Source organism: Pectinophora gossypiella, chromosome 8, assembly GCF_024362695.1.
Source record: "Pectinophora gossypiella chromosome 8, ilPecGoss1.1, whole genome shotgun sequence".
Taxonomy (NCBI): Eukaryota; Metazoa; Arthropoda; class Insecta; order Lepidoptera; family Gelechiidae; genus Pectinophora; species Pectinophora gossypiella.
In genome coordinates, this window is record NC_065411.1 from 8,308,562 (window position 1) to 8,332,895 (window position 24,334).

Below are 24,334 nucleotides of genomic sequence, written 5' to 3' on the forward strand. Positions count from 1 at the left end.
TTTGGATACCCAGCCACTGTGGTATCTGGGGCAACGAGAAAGTTGACCAATTGGCTAAAGAAGCTGTGCAGGATGGTGACATGTTTCCTTATAGGAACTACTTCCATGATTTGCTTAGTTTACCTAAAACCTATCTCAAAGAGAGTTGGCATGAGTCTTGGGTTGAGAGTAGCCGTCTGAAGGGCAAACTCTATCATAATTTACAACCTCATATACCTTCTAAGCCTTGGTTTTTTAAGGTTAAAAGTTCTAAGAAGGCAGTATCTATGCTTTGCAGGATGCGTTTCGGCCATGTGTGCACGCCTGCACACCTTGGTCGCTTGCGCATCCTGGATAGTAACATGTGTGAATGTGGTGTTGATGTTGGGGACTTGGACCACATTTTCTTTGTGTGCACTAAATATGACCGTTCATCATTCCTTAATGCCCTCATTTCCGCCAATGTTCCTCTTCCCACTCGAGTTTCCTGTTTAATTTTAAATCCTATTTTGTTTTGTGATATTATATTTTCCTTTCTTTTGTTAAATGATATTAAACTATAGCAGATATAATACCTACTTCTACATCCTATTTATTTAATTCATTTATACTTTATTAGACTCTCATATTTATTTTTTATCCCATTTACCTGATCCTATTTTTATGTAAATTTCCGTTCCCGAATGTTATTTCCTTCCTTTTCGTTTCCCAATCTTTTAATACTTGACATTGGCACAAAGCAACACTAGTGCCATAAAAAAAAAAAAAAAAAAAAATTACAACTTTCACCCACATAGTTTCACCCATTATTATTCTGATCGCATTATGCATGGAACAGTGTTCATTTCAAAAGTTGTAAGGTTAAAAATTAAACCATTCATTTGAACTCGATTGGCACTTGATTGGCACCAATAGCCAACAGGCACCAACCATCCAGCTTTTTACAGGTTATTTCGGTTATTTACAGGAGTATCAATTCTGGTATTTTTAAATGTGGCAGCCCTGACATGGTAGAATATTTGAAATAATTTGGCAACTCTGCAAGGTATTTTAAAGTTCAAAATTGGACATTAATTATTTTAAAAAATAATTATTTACGACATAAACAGTCTCATTTACTGCTCATAATCCAGTGTTAAATATTTTTTTATTTATTTATACAAAATGTTAGACAAATCTTGTTTTAGTTACCCTTTTGAAATACGTGACAGCATATGAACCTAGTATTAAAATACTTTTTATACTATCTGTTACATTCAGTATTTAACCTAAAAAGAACCTACTGTCAACGTTGAATCTTCTCCCTCCCCAACCCCTTCATCTGATTTCGATTCATCTTGTCACATCGCCTTAAACTTATTACATTTTTATAAGTTATTAAATTGTTTTCGTTTATTTTTTGTTCGTTTATAATTATTCATATAAAAATCTAAGTGGCTGGCAAAACCAACAAGCGGTAAGTAGTCTATTTAGTACCTAACTTTCAAAAGTGGCTTATGTCGGTGATTGGTTCAATTTACCACTCGAATTCTAACGAAACACGTTGGGTTATTCGTTTCAGATTTGGTAACACCTCAACTCCGAGGCCTCAGGCTTCGGCCTGTGGTCATCACACCACAATAACATCAAAATCAGCGATAAAAAAAGCATAACTTTCTAGCCGCAGTTAGACTACTTTATTCCTTTTATTTCACAACATTGTATAAAACTTAACAATCATCATGTCTCAGTGGAACAATACTTACGCTTATAACAACCAGTATCAAGATTCTACCTCCTGGAACGGCGATGTTAATGCTCAATATGTGAACCAGCCGTACTATCCTGGCGCGCAATACGAATCTAACAACCAGTACGTCAGTTTCGACGAGTTCTTATCACAGATGCAGGGTAACCAGGCGGCTGCTCCGGCCGCAGCCAACTTCAATAGCTCAGAATATCAAAATTATGCAGGTAGCCAATACAACTACCAGAATATACCCTCCACCTCACAGAATACTCATGAGAACTACAACTATGGGCAGAACGCCGCTGGTTCCAACGATGTAGAGACATATCAAAAACAAAGCCAGTACAATCAAGCTTTACCAGAAACAAACACTGTAAATGAAGTGCTTTTCAAATCTAACCTCACTGCTACTGCTACAGAGTTTGTTCCCAAAAACCCACCTGTGAAACCTTCATCTAGTAGTCAGAATGTTAAACCAGAGTCTTCTAAATCTAGAAATGGACTGAAAGAATCTAAGAGCACTCATGGGAGTTCATCAGACACCAACTGGAGGGAAAGACCTCAGCTGTCCAGTCATAATGGCAGCTCTAGATCAGATTATAGAAACAATGACAGACAGGAATCTAACAGCTATAAGCAAGAGTCAGGTAATCACAGTAGAGACTCTAATAATCGCAACGATTATAATCAACGGGACTCAAACAATCGTAGCTATGATAGAAACCATGAGTATAATAATCGTAATGACTCCCGTTATGAAGGTCGTAATCAAGAACCCAACAATCGTTATGAAAATCGTTATAATGAAAGGGGCCAAAAATCTAAATCTAAGAATAAAGATTCGGAACGTACATTTTATAATAGTTCTATGCCTAAAGAACCTAGAAATGGTAGAGAAAGCTCTGGAAGATCTAGAAATTATCCAGGTAGTTCTCGATTGAGAACTATTGAGCGTAATATAACGGAAGATGAGCAGTATGCTAACAATTACTTGCAATTTAAAGAAGAAAAAATGGAGAAAATGGCAAAAGACAAAGACATAGCCAGTCCTAAGAACAAGTCTAATAAAAACTCAGCAGAGCCAGGAGGTTGGTATAAATAAAAAGATATATTTTTTATTTGCATATACTATGATATATGTAAGTATTACTTATTATTATTATTTTTTCTTTTTTGTGCCCATATTATAAAGTTTCAGAGCAATGGTCTGCGATTTTTCTTTCTCATCTATGTAATGCTGTTACTCTTTCCTAAAATACCTATAGATTACATTAGTTTCCATGACTTCTTACAGGCAAGGTCCCAGGAACGAAAGAAATGACTCAGCGTGAGCGACTTAGTGAACAACTGGACAAAGGCACTCTGGAGTGTCTCGTATGTTGCGAGAGAGTGAAGCAGACAGACGCAGTGTGGTCATGTGCCAATTGCTACCACGTTCTGCATCTCAGATGCATCAGGAAGTGGGCTACAAGCAGTCTGGTTGGTGAGTAAGGAAATTGCTGGCGTAACTTTGTAAAAGTACCATAAAAGCATGATTCCGGAGGTTACTCTATCCTGGCGTGGCGACACTGTTGCTAGTGATGTATTTTATAGACTGTCATAAAAAGTACAGAGTAATTATAATAAGTTATCTTCTGATTACTAGTAGGTCTGCCTACCCCACTGGGTATTATGGGCGTTACTGCCACCATCGGAATCCTGCCTTTACTAAATCAATATACTTATCTTTATATGGCAGTCTGATCTATGTTGATGCAAATGGAATTCCATAGTCACTGCTTACCCCGGTGGGAAATAGGCGTGAGTTTATGTATGTATATATATTATGTCTGATCTACATCTACATTGAACTTTATTAGTCATTGATTAGCACAGTGTGTTACTTTAATTGAATGATTCGATGTTGAATAAACATTTTCTCTCTCTCTCTCTCTCTCTCTACACATCTTCACCTGTCTCCTCTTCGTTTTGCTGAAAACACACCCTTAATGTTGTTTATATACAAGACTGCTATAAAATGATTGAATACCACCCACAGAGGGCAAATGGCGCTGCCCGGCGTGTCAGAACACAAGCAGCAGCGTGCCGTCCGAGTACCGCTGCCTGTGCGGCGCGGTGCGCGCGCCCGAGTGGACGCGCGGCCTGCACGGCGCGCACTCGTGCGGCAAGGCGTGCCGCCGCCCGCGCGCCTGCCCGCACCCCTGCACCTTGGACTGCCACCCCGGGCCCTGCCCGCCCTGTACCGCTACTGTCACCAGGTATGCTCTCTGTTTAAGGCAGACTCTTATCATTCCGTTGAATCCTACAAGAGGATTAAGGTATCAGCGTTTGCAGACGTTCCGCTTTCGGCGACATGTCCCGAATTTTGGCTTGTTAAATGTCCAGCCCTGAAAAAGCATAGTCCCTATTTTTAAACGTTTCTCAGCGAGATTAACTGTTGCAATAGTTATACGATATTTCTTGTCATTAACCCTACAAAGCTTTTTAAAAATGTGTCTCAATCTCAACTTGAATTTGTTATTCCTAACCAATTACCCCCCAACTTTCCAGAGAATGCGGCTGTGGTGCAGAGTCGAGCACAGTGATGTGCAGCAACAAGTCCGCGCTGCTGTGCGGGCGCGTGTGCGGGCGGCAGCTGGCGTGCGGCGCGCACGCGTGCGGCCGCGAGTGCCACGAGGGCGCCTGCGGGGACTGCACCGAGACTGTCACGCAGAGTAAGTGTTGCCCACACTGAGACGACCACCAACAACTCGGCCCCGCGAATAAAAAGAAAGATTAAAAAGATATCTTATAAAATAACATAAGCTCATGACCAGTGGGGTAGACAGAGGTACATCCATCGCAAAATGAGCTAAGTACCTAAGCCTCACCGAGCTTTCTCTAAAAATATTTAATAAATTTAACATTTTCTCGGAATGAAAAGCAATTGAACATGTTTTGCATTTCTTTACTTATACTTATACAGCATAGAATCCAAGAATTTAATCTAAAGTTTTTCGTGCTTGTAAAAATGTGTTGTGGTGTCCAGTATGCTACTGCGCCGCGGGCGTGCAGCGCGTGGTGGCGTGCACGGCGCAGTCGCGCGGCTCGCAGCGCTGGTGCTGCGGCGCCGAGTGCACGTACGTGCGCGGCTGCGGCGTGCACGTGTGCGCGCAGCGCTGCCACCCGCCGCCCTGCCAGCCCTGCCCGCGCCGCCCCGAGGCGCTGCTCACCTGCCCCTGCGGGAACACGCAGTACGTACTCCGGATACATCGGCTTACTCGATATCGGATACTACGCTTATAAATCTCACCCCCATATTCTAAGATGTTAACTCGAAACTTCCTCCACTCGCCTCTGCCTCAGCTCAGTATTTTGATACTTTAACTTGACATTTACGTCCTAGACTTCTGTAAAAAACCGCACCTGTCAAATCTTCAGGTTAGGTTAGGTTAAGCCGTGAAAAACGGGATAACGCTAGATGATGATTTACGTCCTAGACTTGAGGTCTTTATTCACTGGAGTCGAGCATATCATGCCAACAAAATAATACGAAAATTATAATGACATGCCCGCACATAACCTCGAGGGAGTAAACTTGAGGTAAGGTTGAGGCGACTTCTAAGCATACCGATATTGAGCTGATTTCGAAGTCTTCCTCATTTGAGAATGGAGTCGAGAAAGATTGTGGGTGTTAGTCTAATCCACTCATACAAAAACTAAATTTTATGATGTTTTTCTACCACCTACGCTACTAACATTATCTTTTAAGTTTTATTCCATGTTACTAACCAATTGGATCTATGTTATCTTAAAATTAAATAAATAATAATAATAATGAAAACGTGACCAAAGTGCCACTGACTTAAACTTCCTTTCTCTAAATCCACATCCCCCGATTCTGTGCCAGTTACAAGCTCTTAATACTACCCCATCTAGGTTTGTCACTAGGATTGTAATCTTCGGGAAACACTATTTATTTTTTATTCAGTCAAGTGTTGATATACCTCGCTATACGCGGATCTCATAAATCAGATTATATTCCCTTTTGCCTGGCAATTGATTCGAAATCGTAGTCAACAGGTCACCCCAGAGTGAGGAAATCATAATGATGATGATTGTCTGTTCAGGATCGACCCCGGCGCCCGCAAGCACTGCACCGACCCCATCCCGCTGTGCGACAACATCTGCGCCAAACCGCTTCCGTGCGGCCCGCCCAACGACAAGCACTTCTGCAAGGTGCCTTGCCATGAAGGTAAGTCACATTCATATTCAAAAAGGATTTAAAATTTGTACTATAACTCATCCGTGTATGTATCATAAATCGTTAATTTTTACATGTTTTCAAAGTTTACGATTCTACAAATTTTATTTTTCTTATTTGTAACATTGCTTACTGCAGGTAGTATGGAAATAATTCCATATTCTCTCTGGTATATTTTCTTATGGGACCTCTTTTGTTATGTTCAAAGTTTTGCAATAAATAAATTGAGCGGTTGGTACATGATCCGTATCAGGGGCTTTTGGCGGTTCAATAGTAACCCTGACACCATGGTTCATCAGGTCGGTCAATAAGCTCACAAACTATACGAGAGAAGGAGTATTCCTCTCTCTTTATGTATACAGGGTTTAGTTACATCGTAACGAATACCGAGGGGGATGATTCAGCTGATTATTCTGAGTTAATATCAAGTGGAATTTTGCATATATTTTGAATTTAAAATAATTTTGCGACGGAAAATTCCACTTGATATTAACTCAGAATCATGGTCTGAATCATCCCCCTGAGTATTCGTTACGATATCACTAACACCCTGTATAAGTTTTAAAAAAATATGTTGTCACTCAGGTGACTGCCCCGAGTGCCCTGAGAAGACCCTGCTGCCGTGCCGCTGCGGTCACACCAGCCGCGAAGTACCCTGCATTGACCTCGCCGAGATGAACAACAACATCACTTGCCAGAAGAAGTGCAACAAGGTACTGTATATTTAAGCATACATAAGCTCAAACCTATATCCCAATGGGGTAGTCAGAGATATATCCATCGCAAGATGAACTAAGTGCTTAACCTCATCAAGCTTTCTGTTATACCAACATGATAGGTCGTCGTCTATAATGGTCGCCCTAACTGCGTTAGTGAAAACTGCACATTAAGATAAATTTGATGCAAGCCCAGTGGTCAACAGCCTCAATGGTCAAGTGGTTAAAGCATTGGGCTCACCACCTGGAGGTCCGGGCTGACGGGGACATTGTCGAAAATCACTATGTGAGACTGTCTTTTGTGTGACTAGGACACTGAATCACTCACATATAGGCTGGTCCCCTCAATCAACCGGAGGGTGTATGGAGCATACACCTCTACGGGTTGGTGGAGGCATTTAGGCTAGTAGCCCGGGACCAACGGCTTAACGTGCCTTCCGAAGCACGGATCATCTTACTTTCGGACAAGCAGGTAATCAGCCTGTAATGTCCTAACCAAAGGGATCACAAAGTGATTTTTGTGATAATTCCCCACCGGCATGTGTGCGTCAAGCTAGCGGCCTCAAAAAAAAAATGGGCACGAAAAAATAATTCGACCATACCAAAAAATAGTACTCTTATTGAAAAAAATAGTACCTGTTGTAAAAAAATTAGTACCATCACGGTTCTGGATTTATAGCCATGTTTTATTGCACTTGCTAGCTTGACGGTGAGCGAAATTTGGCGAGAGTTAACGACAAGGTCTTTCGCTTTGATTTAAACGCCAAAAAATAGTACCGAAATAGTACTCACCCCCTGCAAAATACCGAAAGTAGTACTTCAACGGTTCCAAAGTTATAAAGGCAGTTTTTTGATCCCGCTAGCTTGACGTTTTGAAAATACCTATTATCTGGGGAACGCTTGCATACTTCAGTATGTAACTAATGTCAATAAACTCGTATGAAATAGTACTCCCTACCATCATAATTTTGATCCGATTCTCTTTGTAGAAATGTTAAAAAATCATCATAACCTATGCCATACATTTGTTGTTGATACAGTCACGTAGACAATTACATAACCTCACAATTTATTCGTAAGTATTGCCATTTTGGAGGTCTACCCTACCATTTCTTTGCACTTCAGTGCTGCTATTACAAAAAATTCCTATTGCATACACCCATATGCACTAATTTTAATAGAAAATGGCTGCATGGGTCTAGTTCTTATCGAAAACAATCTGTGATTTTAATACATCATAATACATTTTTAATCTGCTGTTTTATTTTATAATTTATACCTTCATGTTGAATTTGTTACGGATCGAAGTGTTTGTTAATAAACAATTTGCAGTATTTGTAGAATAACTCAAAGAGTTTCAACAATGATATTACTTTCATCTAACAACCCTGGCACTTCACCAATTTTTACCCAAAAATGGGGAAAAATACTGAAATCTGACAACATTCTTGACCATGTGTAATAATTTTGTTCGCGACTGTACTCGTCTTGATAAATGTATGACATAGGTTATAATGACTTTTTGACATATTTCTACAAAGAGAATCAGGTCCAAATTATGATGGTAGGGAGTACTATTTCATACGAGTTTATTGACATTAGTTACAAACTGAAGTATGCAAGCATTCCCCAGATAATAGGTATTTTCAAAACGTCAAGCTAGCGGGATCAAAGAACTACCTTTATAACTTTGGAACCGTTGAAGTACTACTTTCGGTATTTTGCAGGGGGTGAGTACTATTTCGATACTATTTTTTGGCGTTTAAATCAAAGCGAAAGACCTTGTCGTTAACTCTCGCCAAATTTCGCTCACCGTCAAGCTAGCAAGTGCAATAAAGCATGGCTATAAATCCAGAACCGTGATGGTACTAATTTTTTTACAACAGGTACTATTTTTTTCAATAAGAGTACTATTTTTTGGTATGGTCAAATTATTTTTTCGTGCCCATTTTTTTTTGAGGCCGCTAGCTTGACGCACACACCGGCATTCAATTATTGTCGGTAACCAAAACCTTACCGTGTATGTGTTTGTACAAACAGAAGTTGTCGTGCGGGCGTCACCGCTGCCGCGGCGTGTGCTGCGCGGACAGCACCCACCGCTGCGGGCTGGTGTGTGGACGCTCGCTGCCCTGCCAGTTGCATCGCTGCGAGCAGTTCTGCCACACCGGACACTGCCCGCCTTGCCCCATACTCAGTCAGTATATAGGACACTAACAGTCACAGTATACAGGGTATTAGTGACATCGTAACGAAAACTTTGATGGGTGATTCAGATCATGATTCTGAGTTGATATCAAGTGGAATTTACCGTCGCAAAAGTATGAAACTGAAAATAAATAAAAATAAAACACTAATAATTTCATGAATTTTCCGACAGGAAATTCCACTTGATATCAACTCAGAATCGTGGTCTGAATTATCCCCCTTAATCTCGGCCGCAAGAGGTTAATGCTATATATCTCCCTTGTTCCTATGATGTGTGTTGTAAAGAGACCGCTTGGTTAGGTTTCGAGGAGCTGAGCTGCGAGTGCGGCAAGGAGGTGGTGCTGCCGCCGGTGCGCTGCGGCACCAAGCCCCCGGCCTGCAGCGCCACGTGCGGCCGCCCGCGGCCCTGCGGCCACCCGCCGCACCACGCCTGCCACGCCGGGGACTGCCCGCCCTGCGTCGTGCTCACCACCAAGATGTGCTACGGACAACACGAGGTAACTAGTTTACTAAATTCCGTCGCAAAAGGTCCCTTCTGATTATCGGTTTTGCAGGAGCGTTTGGCATTACAATAGTGTTGTAATTAATAAGGTGCGGGGTTCATTAGTGTTCACGAAATAAAATATCACTGTTCAATAATAATATAGTCTAATAAGGTTATTAAGGTACAAAACGTTACACAATTACACACACAACAGTAAAACACAAATATTGTCTTATTTAAGATGAATTCAGACGTATGAACAGCAGAAAGCACAGAAATGTTAGGTAATTCAGAGTTTACGAGGGTCGAGTCGAGTCTCTCTCTACAAACGTGCGCGCGTGTGCTAGTTCTAACGTCTCGCGGACAACTGTCGAGCGCGCCGCGCGCTCGCGGCTCGCGAGCGCGGGCGGCGATCACCGCGCCCCGCCTACCCCTCGGGAGAGCTCGACAACGTTCGTGAACGTTCGGCTCGACCCTAGTAACTCTCACAATGCAAAACAAAAAATCATTTGCCTACATTCTCACCCCCTTGTTTCTTAAACACTCTTGTCAGTAGGCAAAACAGCTAACTTAACTACAGGCCTTTTCATTACACCTTTACTAGTTTTAACAGTGACAACCCTAACATGTCCATCAGGGCCTGGGTGAACCGCACTGATAATTCCTTTGGGCCAAGCGTTGCGAGGTTGAGCCTCATCTAAAATTAATACAACATCACCAACCTTTACAGGAGGGGAAGTTTGAACCCATTTCTGTCTACGCTGCAAGGTGGGCACATATTCTTTTAACCACCGTGACCAGAACATGTCTGCGAGAGCTTGAGCCTTTCTCCACGCTTTTCTACCTAACAAATCAGACGCGTCAAAATATCCCAGAGTGGAAGCACCTGACGCGTTTCCCAACAGTAGGTGATTAGGAGTCAACGCTACTGGACCTTCGGCATCAGTTCCCACATACGTCAACGGTCTGCTGTTGATCGTCATTTCAACCTCCGTCAGAAACGTAGCAAGGGTCTCCTCACGAGGGACACGTTCTTTTAAAGTCACTTTCATAGCCGTTTTAATCGTCCTTATCAGCCGTTCCCAACAACCACCCATGTGGGGAGAGGCGGGGGGATTCATGCGCCATTCAATGCCCTTAGTTACCACAAATTCACTCAGCTTATCAGTATCCAATGTCCGTAGTACCGCCCTCAGTTCGGCATCCGCTCCAACAAAATTTGTCCCTCTGTCGCTAAACATTACAGCCGGTTGTCCTCTTCGGGCTATAAAGCGACGAATAGCCATAATGGCGGAGTCGGCTGACAACGACGAGGCCAACTCTAAATGTACGGCACGAGTTACCATGCACGTGAAAATGACTCCCCATCTTTTCTCACGACGCCTACCAATCGCTATCTCCATAGGACCAAAATAGTCAATACCACAATGTACAAACGCTCTTCTGGTATCTTCGAGCCTAGCAGCTGGTAAATCAGCCATCTTGGGGGCGACTGGTTCTGCACGCCGTATACGACACACTTGACATCTAGCAATGACCGTTTTCACCGTTCGTCTGAGCTGTGTAACCCAAAATTTTTCCCTGACCAAGTTCAACACAGTCTCATGATTCGCGTGATGTAAACGTTTATGATAATCGTCTATTAGCAATCGAGTAATCGGGTTCCGACCATCTAGTATGATGGGATGCTTCTCATCGAACGACAAGCTAAAGGCTGAGCTCAAACGTCCTCTCACCCTGATCATACCATCATCCTCAAATAGAAATGGATCCAAAGTACGTATTGTGCTCTTAGCCGATAAGGCAGTTCCTGAACGTAGCAGACCTAACTCCTCACTAAAGGATTCTCGTTGCGCCTGTCGATATAAAATCAGTTCAGCCTCACGCACGTTTTGAGCAGTCAAAAGTAGAGTTTGTTTTCTACGACACAATCCTATAAAGGCGACCACTCTAGCCACGACTCGCACAGCCCTCGTCCAAGACGAAAATCTGCTCACATCAACCACGGGATCATACTGCTGAACTGCGTGGACCTTCTGCACACGTTCCAGGTCAGTATCGACTTCTGCTTCTGAGTTCTCTACCGGCCAATTCTCTGGAGGCAACAACAAAAAATCTGGGCCCGAATACCACAAATTATAATCACAGGGTCGATTATCCTTAGTAGCCACATCCGCGGGATTATCAGCAGACGGCACCCATCGCCACTCACTTACATCAGACTTCGAGTCAATTTCTGCCAGCCGATGTGACACAAATTTCTGAAAATCACGAGGATCTGAATTTATCCATTTTAAAACAGTTTTCGAGTCCGTCCACAGATATCTACTAATTATCGACAAGCCATGCTCCTTCTGTACTGTAAAAGCCAATCTACATGCAAGCACCGCTGCCTGGAGTTCCAATCGAGGGATGGAAACAATCTTCAATGGGGCGACTCTGGCCTTGCCTGCCACCATTGTGACCACTGTCCCTTCCAAACCGCCACGAACGATCAAATACGCTACTGCAGCATATGCGACCTCGCTCGCATCACCAAATACGTGTAGTTCTACGCGTGTGGAATTCAAACCATACCACCGAGGCACACGCATACTCACTAACTCGCCAATACTTTCAAGCCATCTTTGCCAATCTTTATACTGATCTTCTTTCAACCCTTCATCCCATCCTATGCCGGACCTCCATACCTTCTGTAATAGTATCTTCGATTGAATAGTAAACGGACATAACAAACCTAGAGGATCGAAAATACTCATAATAAACCTCAAAAATTCCCTTTTAGTCGGCACTGCTCGACCCTCAACGATTTCCGGTGACAGCTTTTTAAAGGACAGATCAAACGCCAACTGATCAGTTTCTGGTATCCAAATCATGCCTAACGTGCGTTCACTGTTGTTAGGAGACTTATCCAAACTGACCTTGCCAGGTACGACCTCAGGCAATTCCCGTCGCAGCTCAGGTGAATTGGTTATCCAACCCCTAATCGTAAAACCACCAGCTGCGTGAATCATGGAAACTTCCTGGATTAACTGTCGTGCCTTGTCAACAGTGTCGACGCTATCTAAGTAGTCGTCCATGTAGTGACGTTCGTGGACAGCTCTCACGGCCTCTGGGTACTCATCCTGAAATTCATCAGCATTTTTGTTTAGGATATATATAGCTGTAGTAGGTGACGATTTGGCTCCGAAAATCATTGAATTCATGACGTACGTGTCAGGGTCGCGCTGCTTCTCTTCACCCCCTGTCCACAAGAAAAGTTGCGCGCCCTGATCCTCCCGACGTATTTTTATTCTCAGAAACATGTCGGCAATGTCCGCTGTGAAGGCCACAGGGCCGCATCTAAACTTGAATAATATTCCTAATAACGAATTTAACATATCTGGGCCTGATAACAGGTTGTCGTTCAGGCAAGTACCTTGGTATGTGGCTGCCGCATCATATACCAATCTTAATTTGCCAGGCTTATTAATATTGGCAACGCCAAAATGGGGCAGCCACCATACCGGGTTCACACCCATCGGGCCATCAACTGGTTTCGCGTACCCTTCATCTAGCAGTCGCTGGATTTGTGTTCTGTAAGCTTCCGCATAAGAAGGGTCTCTACCCATTTTTCTTTCTATTCCAGCCAATCGTTTCCGGGCATAGTCATAATTATCGGGTAAATATACCTCGTCTCGCGCCCACAGTAGTCCCACCTCCCAACCACCCTCGATGCGGCGGCTGGTATCATCCAGGATTTTACATGCGCGTTCCGTTTCTATATTCTTCCGTGACACTTCAGCTATACCTATAGATTCAAGCTCGAATTGTTCCTTCACAAGATCATAAAGATTGTCTGTGTTTCCTGAAACGAAATAAACGGACTCCTTTTCGGACATGGTATTGACGCCCAGCGGCCCATGTATAACCCATCCCAACTTTGTCAGGGACGCGACTGGTTGACCGGATTTACCTCGCCGAATCTCCTGATTTACTATCAACTCCCAATTGTCCTGTCCAACAAGTAACAACGGCTTCATACAGTCAAGGTCACCAAATTCTAAACCACGCAAATGTGCGTTATTCGTAAAAACTCTAGCAGGCACATTCTGAGGCGGTAAGTTAATATTTTTCATAGTACGTAAATTAATAGGATGTGACATTCCGTTCGGGCCCTTTATCAGTGCAGTTACCCTACAAGATGTCTCGTCAGTAACAATTTCTCCACTAGCAGTAATTATTTTTAAAGGAAATGATGATTCACTCGAAGTAGGATAAATGCTACTGTCTATCAAGGACACTGTGGCGCCATCGTCTAACAGCGCGTAACACTTCACATCACTATTATTCACCGAAACAGTAACTGGCATAACTTTTAATAACGTATGTGTATTACGCTCACCCTTGAAGCTCGTCATCGTTACCGTCTCTGCTCTGCTCACTCCGGAAGTAGTACCGCCGTGCGCGGACTCCGCTCTGCTCGCCCCGGAAGAAGCGCCGCCGTGCGCGGACCCCGCAGCAGCGTCGCTCACGCCAGGCCGCCGGCGCGCACCTCCGTCACGCTCACGCCGGTCGTTGTCATGACGGTCATGACCCGCAGTGAACGAGTGTAAGAGTATGTGATGTGACGACCGACACTTGTTACATCGTTTCGCGTTACAGTGATAACGAGAGTGTCGTTTAATTAAACACTTAAAGCACAGTTTATTGTTTCGTGCAAAGTCCCACCGTTCATCCACCGTTAACGTCGCGAATACTTCACATTCCGTTATCAAATGTTCTTTTTCACACGCACATATCATCACGACGTCAGAACTCACGCCCGACGCATTAATGTCCGCCGGTGGTAGTTCCACGCTGGCGCACACGCGGTGTGTTGACGAACGACGATCACGATACTTGTCGTTATGTGCAGTGCCGGCGCCGGCAGCGGCGTTCCCAGGTCCAGCTGCGACATTACTCCGGTTGCGGTAAGTAGATTCGGTATTCACCCTACTAGTACACACAGGTAAGTAATATGCTGACGCTCTCGACAGATGACTTAGGAAATCGAGCACCACGTTCAAGTTCGGCGAAATACGTAAGTCCACTCCGTCACGTCTATTGATTTTCATAGCATATTCACCGTACTGCGATCTCTGTACTGGAGTTAACTTGCTTAATATCTCATTTGTCAACTGTGGATTGTTTATGTAGCCTTCTGCCTTAATATTGGTTAGTACAAATACACAATTTCGTACTACCGAAGTTAAATGCCGTAGCTCAATACCACTCTCCGATACTTTAGGTAGTTTTCTAATTTTATTCAAGGCTGTCTCAAGCAGTAAGTTCGGATGACCGAACTCCTCTTCCAGAGCGTCAATAACCACCTCCGGTTGCGATCCCGTCCGTAGCAGGTCTTCCACAGCGTATTTCGCCGCACCGCGTAACGAGGTTTGTAATCGAACTATATTCTCATGTGTGTTATAGGCAGATGCGGTAAAATCGTAAGCCCTTCTATAGGCTATCCAGTCTACGGGGTTCCCATCGAACAAAGGTAAGTCATACTGTTTCGGCCTCTGTCTCGCCATACTCGTAATAGCTTCGGCAAGTTGTAATATATCGTTGTTAATAACTGCGACGGGTGAAGAGGGGTGCGCGGGTGCGGGTGCAGGGCGCGCGGCAAAACGGCTCGGCTCGCGCGCGGCCGCCGCGCCGCCACCGCTGCCTTGCGTGGTGTACTTCGCGGGGCGCGGGGGGTTGGCGGGGCGCGCGTCGGCGGCGTACGGCGGCGCCGCCCGCGCTTCGGGCTCTAACAAGTTATCATAAGGGTGGAGTGCGTTCTCTTCTGAATTCAGCCACTCTTCCACTCTCCCATGGCCATTACCGAACTGTGACTTGCCCCACTCTCTTTCTTCTTCTATTTCTGCGATATCCGCTGCTAACTTTTTCTTAATGAGTTGTGTGTTAATTTGTACTATCTCCTTTTCTGCCTCGTACTCCGCTCGCAGGCGCGCGGCTTCGCGGCTGGATTGTCGTGAGCTCGACGACGCAGGAACTCCTCCACTATGGCGAGGCACCGCGCGCATAGTGGCCGATGACGTCGATGTCAACTCACTAGCCCTTTCTGTCTCCATTCGCGCCTGGCTTCTTGTCAAACAGCCTATTTTCTTTTCCATAGTAAATATTCGTGAACAATCCGTCTCGAAGGACCATGTAATTAATAAGGTGCGGGGTTCATTAGTGTTCACGAAATAAAATATCACTGTTCAATAATAATATAGTCTAATAAGGTTATTAAGGTACAAAACGTTACACAATTACACACACAACAGTAAAACACAAATATTGTCTTATTTAAGATGAATTCAGACGTATGAACAGCAGAAAGCACAGAAATGTTAGGTAATTCAGAGTTTACGAGGGTCGAGTCGAGTCTCTCTCTACAAACGTGCGCGCGTGTGCTAGTTCTAACGTCTCGCGGACAACTGTCGAGCGCGCCGCGCGCTCGCGGCTCGCGAGCGCGGGCGGCGATCACCGCGCCCCGCCTACCCCTCGGGAGAGCTCGACAACGTTCGTGAACGTTCGGCTCGACCCTAGTAACTCTCACAATGCAAAACAAAAAATCATTTGCCTACAAGTGTCCTTAGACAAAATGTGTGCATAAGCTTTTTAACCGGATTTTTTCGAGAGAGACTATTTTCGCAAACATTATTCAAAAGATAGCTTTAGCGACCGAAACCAAATTGGGAGCTGAGGTAGCCCGGTTGGTAAAATGGTTGCCTCTCACTTTGAAATCGCAGGTTCGGATCCAGCACAGGCCTCCAATGATTATCGAATTTGTTTTCGAATTCATGTTTGGATCAATAATTATCACGTGTCCAGCGGCGAAGAAAAACATCGTGAGGAAACCCACATTCCCGATAAATGCATTTTCGGAGGTATGTAACCTAATCTGTATTGGACTGGTTTTCCCTTCGCGGGTTGGATAGGTCAGACAGGCAGTCGCGTCTGTAAAAAACCGGATCTGTCAAATCTTCAGGTTAGGTAAGTGGACCCTGTGAAAAACGGGATAATGCTGGGCGACCAAAAACAATATTGAGAAAAGAGGTACTCTGAGACACCTTTTTGGAGCTTAATAATCACTGTCTCCAGGATACAATGAACTCGGTAACCGACTTTACAATACAACTGACATATGAGACTTATGATATACTAGCTTTTGCCCGCGACTTCGTCCGCGTGGAGTGTTATAAAAGAGAGATCTTTGTGTGTGTGGGAGTGCATATCAAATTTCAAGCATCTAACTTATGCAGTTTAGATTTTTTCATACAAATGTTTCTTCCCGCTAACTCCCGTTTCCGTGGGAATTTTGCAATATCCTGTTGCAACTAAGCTTTAAGTTAACTAAGGTACCTGCATGCCAAATTTCAAGCGTCTAACTTAAGCGGTTTAGATTTTTCATACAAAAGGATTTTCCCGCTAATTCCCGTTCCCGTGGGAATTCCGGGAATTCCTTTCTTAGTGCACCTTTACGGTACCTAAGCTACGTCCCTTCCAAATTTCAAGTGCCCACGTTTAGCCGTTAAGGCTGTGCGTTGATATGTCAGTCAGTCAGTTTCTCCTTTTATATATTTAGAATGTATTCGTGTGATGCTTTTCCAGGAGCGTAAGACAATACCGTGTTCGCAAGAGGAGTTCTCGTGCGGGCTCCCGTGCGGCAAGCCGCTGCCGTGCGGTAAACACACTTGCATCAAGATCTGTCACAAGGGGCCCTGTGATACTGGCAAGTTAGTGTCTATACTCGTTACTCGCCCTTCGAATATGCTTTCTTTTTCTTCCTTATTTAGTTTATTACTTATCACTTTGCGAGAAAGAGACGAGAGATATTTAAAAAAGTAGCTACATACCTATAATACCTGTAATCTTACCTTTACTTTAGACGGAAAAACTTAATTAACATGAATTTCTGGGAATGTGTTAATAAATATTCAAGTTATTATAAACTAGGTATGTATATCAATATGTCTCTTTCACACTAACGGTATACAGCTGAGTGCGAAAGAGACGACAGATATGCCAGTTGGAAGAATAAGGCTGTACAGAGTGTAGGTAATTACTTCATCTTGCGATGGATGTTCCTCTATCCTACTAGGACATAGTCGTGAGTTTGTTATGTTCGGGGTGTGGTTTGGCGAATCGCACGGCCCTGTACTTTTTTGTTTATTAATAAAAATGATGTGTGAGTAATGCGTGCGCGTCGTGTGCGTGTGGCAGGTGCACGCAGCCGTGCCGCGAGAAGCGGCCGTGGTGCGGGCACGAGTGCGCGGCGCAGTGCCACTCGGCGGCGCCGGGCGCGTGCCCGGCCGCGGCGCCGTGCCGCCGGCCCGTGCGCGCCGTGTGCCCCTGCGGCCGCCGCGCGCAGCCGCGCTCCTGCCACGACAACGCGCGCGACCTCAACAGGTACACCCTGCCACTCTCTACTTTCCTAGCACTCACATCCCACGCACACATATACTCACCTTCGCTAAGGACATTTTCTAAAGAAGCGTCCGTACCGTGTTGTAAATATACATTAAGCTATGTAGATAGTATAAGTTCGTTCCCTCAAATTAAAACGTTATGGCTGCTCAAATAAAGTGTAATATCTGTTGTACAGTGACGTTACACGCGGTAGACGCGCCGCGGAAACTTTTTCAGAGGTTGTTTGTCTATTTATTAAATGTCTATGGTTCGTAGAGACCACTTAGCAGGTAGATAGATAGATAATATACTTTATTGAGCAGACTATATAGCCCTACCTAGTTGTCACTTATTTATTATTTATTTATTTTAAAGTTACATAGCGTCACACCTGTATACGGTAGGCAGATGTTTAAGTCCCATGTAATAAAAAGATAGCCATTAACCGGGCACAAATCCTGGAAACCCCGTGATATCAATTATTTATCTATAATCCAAACAGAAATTCATAAAGTCATAAAATCGAATTCAGTAGTTTTTAGAGCCCGTGACACTATGATTTAAATCACGCGTTCTCATGCAAGCGAAATGTTTTTTTCCAGAATAATGAGCGCACTCGCCGCAACGAAGATGCAAGAAGGTGGTTCAGTCGACATATCAGAAATGCGTCCCGGTGCTATGTTAAAAACGTAAGTAAAGTGTACCAGTGCGGGCAGTTTGAAGACGCCCCAAACCTCTGGTTTTGCACTGAGCTGAGAGCTGTAGGCTTAGCACGCTGTGTAAGTACGACGCAACGCGAGATAAAATAAAGTCCTTAGTACACGCTATCCGCGATTTTTTCAAGATGTCACACTCTAAAGGAAATATCTTATTATTATATATTTGTCATAGAAGAGCCAAGAAAAAGTAAAAAACAGATACCTATTTTCATAAGAAATGAGAAAATTGATAGTTTTTATTATCACTTGTGTGACATACTTTTCATATTCAAGTCGCGAGCAAATCGATGCGTGGACGAGGAACCTAACTTGTCTGTCAAATTTGACAGCTCGCGCTTTGACTTTTACTCGCTCTATTCGCGCCGTTAGAGTGCAAGGCCTGCTGGAAACTTAAAACAGACGGACAGACAGCAAAGTGATCCTATAAGGGTTCCGTTCAAAAAAGACGAATTTATAAAAAGCAACCTGTAACTGCAGCCTGGAGTGCGACGACGAGTGCCGCGTGGAGGCGCGCACGCGCCAGCTGGCGCTGGCCCTGCAGATCCGCAACCCCGACGTGTCGGCCAAGCTGGCGCCGCGCTACAGCGAGCACGTGCGCGCCACGGCCGCGCGCGAGCCCGCCTTCGCTCAGCAGATACACGACAAACTCACTGAGCTCGTGCAGCTAGCTAAGAAGGTAAGTTTACCCGATTACTATCAGGTCGAGTCCATCCCGATTTGCTCAAAACATCCCAATATTCAACTATCCTAAACCCCGCCCCGTGTAACCATTGCTCCAAACGCCCTCAATTTTCACGATTCTTTCAAGACTCGTTCACTGCCAACCTTTGCTCAAGATAGTGTAGGAAAAAATATTTTATAAAATAGAGAAACGCTTTTTGGTTTCTGCGTAGTCGCGACATTCCACTCTTTTTATTCATATGTCCTAACTTTTTGACAGAGGGGTAAAACCTACGTCATATCTTTCCCCAACGCTTATTCTGGGGTATGTTTTTTTTTCCCACCGTGTGGCTTAAAATATCGCAACTTTCCCTCCAGTCGAAGCAGAAGACGCGGGCGCACTCGTTCCCGTCAATGAACTGGCAGAAGCGTCAGTTCATCCACGAGCTGTGCGAACACTTCGGCTGCGAGAGCGTCGCCTACGACGCTGAGCCCAACCGGAACGTCGTCGCCACCGCTGACAGGGAGAAGGTATATTTTACATTAGCTGTACTCGCGGCTTCGTCAGCTTTGTTTTGTTGTATCCGTAGGAATTTGACTCGTGCGGGGTTGGTCATCCTAGACCAGTCCGCCTGGGTCTACTTCGTACGAAAACGCGTCCAAAGTGCGACCAGCCTATGTATATAATCCATTCTACATATTGATAAAATACTTCGAAAGAGTAGTTTAAAGGAGTATAGTCATTAACATAATACAGGGTGTTAGTGACATCGTAACGAATATTAAGGGGGATGATTCAGACGATGACTCTGAATTAATGTGAAGTCGAATTTTCTGTCGCAAAATTCATGTCATTTTTGTTTTTTTTATTATTATTTGAATTGTATTCCTTTGCAGTCGTGGCTGCCCGCCATGAGCGTGCTGGAGGTGCTGGCGCGCGAGGCGGGCAAGCGCCGCGTGCCCGGGCCCGTGCTGCGCGCGCCCGCCGCCGGCACCGGCAGCGTCGCCGGCGCCGCGCCCGCCAACACCAGGTAACCTTCATTCGTTATACACTTCCATCGTGGGGGCTGTCAGGTGCTTGGTAACCTCAGCAACCCCGGTGGCAGGTTTATTATTGAGCCGACAAAGGCCACGTGCCTTCCGAAGCACGTATCATCTTCTTACTTTCCGACAATCGGGTGATAGCTCTAACCTAACCAGGTTTTTGAGATATGTCGCCATACGACGTTATTTGGAACACCAAACTAAAGTCCATCTTCTCTACAGAACAACAAGCGGCTGGGCAACACTCACATCAACAAACGCATGGGCGGCGCGCAGTCAGGCCAAGGCCACCACCTCTACATCGCCCTCTTCCGCTTCCGCTCCCGCCAGCGCGCCCGCGCCCGCCAAGATCGACTACTTCGACAACCCGCCCGAGAACTAATCTCGCTCAAACATAGCTTAAGGTAACACATCTTAAGGATAAACTCAGTTATTGTTAATGTTTAAAAAGAGGCTCTTTTTGTCAATTCATTATAATCGACGGCCTACACTCGGCCACAGCACAATCAGTCAAGGTCCAGACCTACCTACATACCTACCACCCCTACCTACCTAACCCACCCCTACCCACCTACTTCCCTACCTACCTTACCTTACCTTCAGATTTTGCGTCTAATGGTGTCTACATGACCGACCTCGCACAGTATCCGTATATTTTCAAATATATTACCATCAATATTAAATGTGTAATAATCGTCATAATTATAAAGTTTAATATTATTCAAATACATTAAAATTATGTACCATACTGAGTTTATCAATAAGACGATATGATTAGAGTCAATTTTACGTACTATGATACCAATTAACGTCTCGCTATAATGTGTCGTGGTGCTACCTGCTTAGAAAACTATAATTTTAGCTCAATCATGGCACCCGACGTTCATCAGGGGCCGTGTCACGAATTATAATGTTACTGATTTAAATTAGCAACATTGGCTTCACGCTGGCAAAGGATTGGAAAGAAATATAGCGAGTGTGTTTAAATATACTTTTGACGTCTTTCAAAGACGAAGCAATGCCGATCCAGTGCAGAGTGATTAAAACTTAGCAGTGGCAATATGCCGTCGTCGGCAGAACGATAAAAATAAAAATTATAAAAATTGGAACTAACGCCACATCCTATAAATACGTCATTTAATAAAGTTGTAGTAAATGGAGAATGTATGGAAATGGTGCACACCAGCGCCCTCCACGCGCCAAAAGATCCTTGTCGGTAGAATAATATATAACTTCTAACAGTGGAACAACCAAACAAACTAGTGACAGTAATATGCATCGCAGGCGATGCCGCCATATTTTTGAACCAAAATAACGAAATTCGCAAAGCAAATCTGCAATTTATGTAGTTATTTATTCATTCATACAGATAGTCTTTTATTAAATATGTATATTATACCAGTGTTGCCAATTTAAAGAATTTTAATTTAATTTATTGTAATGAGTGATTTTCTTTTTAGAATTAAAAAATAAAAATAGTTCTCAATAACTCGTTAGATGGCGCTTAACCAACTACGTTACTGGGCCATTGCCAAGATGCCACTAACTAATAAGAGATTGGTTTATTTTTCCTTGTTAGTTGTTTAGGATATATTTAAGGTTTTATGTTTTCAAAATTTCATCGAAGAAAAAAAAGAAATAACGTTTCGTTCCTTGCAGTAACCTACCAAGTTCAGCGCCATCTATTCAGCTAGGAACAAAAAGAAAATCACTCATTCTAATTGAAATTATAATTGTTAAAAAAAGAAAACATCAAAGTTTAATTTCGATTAGCTATTTTACATAAGCAAGTTAAAATTAAAATAATCCTTTACACAATTGTCTTGAAACCACAGGATTTAGTCATATGATTTTTAATGGGGAGGTGAAGGCAAAGCTATCTAGATGGCGCTCTAATCAGTAGTACCTAGCCTGACTATACCGGCCTTTATACTCGGTGGCTCGCTCCAATATCTGTGGTGGCTCGTAATAATGCGAAATACGAAAAAAGTCAAAATGTAATGTAAATTCAGTAACAAGAACAGAGCAAAGAAAACGTATAAAAATCAAAACGAAAAATCATCCAATGACATTCTAAAGACCCGCCAGTCGCTGCCCAACTAAAGAGTCCGCAACACTATCTAACCACTTTATTTATTTATTTTCAGTTTATTATATATTATTTTATTGATATCTATTGCTATTTAGGCGGTTAACCAAGAACTACGATACTACACTCCACTACGACGAGTTACAATATTCAGTAAATTAATTTACATGTGGTGGGAAACATCTGTTTGTGTCCATCGGGACACCACTATTTTTAGACTGATACGCACTGCAAAATGGCATATGCAAATATTGTGATTTATCCGTGATATATCAGTCCTTACTATGCAACTGTGTTCTATGACTAGACGCCATCTGTCGGGAGTTATTGTTCCTTCGCCTCTCCATTGAAATAAAAGGTAATGTTTCGAGGGTGAAGAAGAGAGATTGGTGACACCTCAATGATAATTTTACGTAAATAATAATAAATGAATTTCGATTTGTTTCAATAGTTTATACCTTCAGAAACAATGTAAGTAGTCGGTGTTATATTTGCCTATTTTCAAGAATTCTAATAATCTGTGTACCTAACGCAACCTCGTCTCAAATTAAATAAAGAACTTAGGAGGTATTTGTCACACGGGTTAAAATTAAATTATAATATTTATAAAAAATCTTCACACCTATTTTGATTATCACAATCTTTTTATGAAATATATTCGCTCCTGAATTCGTTTCGATGTTACGCCGATAATTCAGTACAGATTAAAATTTTATTTTATTGCAAAATATTTTTCTAGTTGCGTTTACATGAAAATTCATTCCCTTGTAATTTTTATTATATTTTTAGCATTGTATTGGGTTTCTACGGAAGATGGATGGTACGGTTCTGAGATGTTGTAAATATGACCAGGGGGATATACCCTTACGAGTTGACTTCAAGAAATGGTTTATATTGTTTACATTTAAGTTTTCATGTTACCGCAGTGTAAAAATACTATGTTGCTTATTTATTCAAAATTATATTATATACAGCTAGATAACATTAGATAGATATAAATTTTTGTCAGTAACTCGATGGTTAGAATAATAACTGAAAAACTATTTATAAAATTAACTATACATTACACTACTGCCATGAAAAACTTAATATGCCTATCTGTTCAAAACATAATTTGATGTAAGTAGTTCACATTCGTACATGTTTTCATACTAATGAGCTGGCATAATTTACCAATAGCATGAAGTGTACGAATGTTAATACTAGAAATGTACATGGTCAGAAAAGGATCAAATCGTATAGTCTTGAAGCAGAATTACATATGACTAGCGCAGATAAATGTATTACGCGATATAAAACAATTTTAATCGTTTACAAGACTAACAAATACCATAAAGGTCTCACAAATGGTATACTTAATTATGAAGGCAACTTAATATAACCCAAAACCAGTTTGACCGCTTGTTACCAGAGGGGCTGCAGACTTTAGGCAAATGCGAATCGAACAACTTCTTTCCGAAGATAGAACGCATCGATGTATAATTTGTTACTATACTAACATACATTCGCAGTGTGTGATAAAATTATCCATCGCTTCAATAAATTTTGTCGAAATCGGTAAATTTATTTTTTTCCCAAAAACAAAATACGAACGCATGCGTTCCACTTTTGGGTTCACATATTAGCACCAATCGACAAAACTACATAAATAATTATGTGGCCAGAATCGATAAAATGACCGTGAAAAAAATTTATCACGTAGCGCATATTAGCGCCAGTGGTCATTTTATCAGGCTTTCCTGTTCTGTACACTAGGTATTGCTAAAACGTTCATAGTCCGGTCCGTCGTTGTCTCACGTCCGCCCAGCGCCAAATGAGGCGTCCCTAACGCATATTTCATCCTTTTCTGGCCGCACAATCTATTCGGTGACATAAATACAATCCTTACGAATTTAGTAGGTGAAGGGAAGGGAATGTATTCTTATGAATTTTTCGATGTCAAAACACCGTAAATAGAATATTGTAACTAATATAAATTCGCTGCTGTACAGGCGATATGTATTAAAGTGTTACATATTTGTTAAACGGGCTTTCATTGTAAA

General features: G+C 42.9%; 1 protein-coding gene across 1 annotated transcript; it reads left to right on the forward strand.

The window, feature by feature from the left end:
- The first annotated feature begins 1,289 nt into the window (after positions 1 to 1,289).
- Positions 1,290 to 24,317, forward strand: LOC126368692 (protein shuttle craft). Its single transcript, XM_050012802.1, has 17 exons — positions 1,290 to 1,435; positions 1,541 to 2,796; positions 3,003 to 3,191; positions 3,747 to 3,966; positions 4,259 to 4,422; positions 4,737 to 4,941; positions 5,818 to 5,942; positions 6,537 to 6,664; positions 8,708 to 8,861; positions 9,173 to 9,369; positions 16,983 to 17,107; positions 17,595 to 17,780; positions 18,383 to 18,469; positions 18,977 to 19,175; positions 19,538 to 19,690; positions 20,057 to 20,190; positions 20,426 to 24,317. The coding sequence occupies exons 2-17, from the start codon at positions 1,701 to 1,703 to the stop codon at positions 20,583 to 20,585; spliced, it is 3,522 nt and encodes a 1,173-aa protein (XP_049868759.1). The 5' UTR covers positions 1,290 to 1,435; positions 1,541 to 1,700; the 3' UTR covers positions 20,586 to 24,317.
- The last annotated feature ends 17 nt before the right edge of the window (positions 24,318 to 24,334 follow it).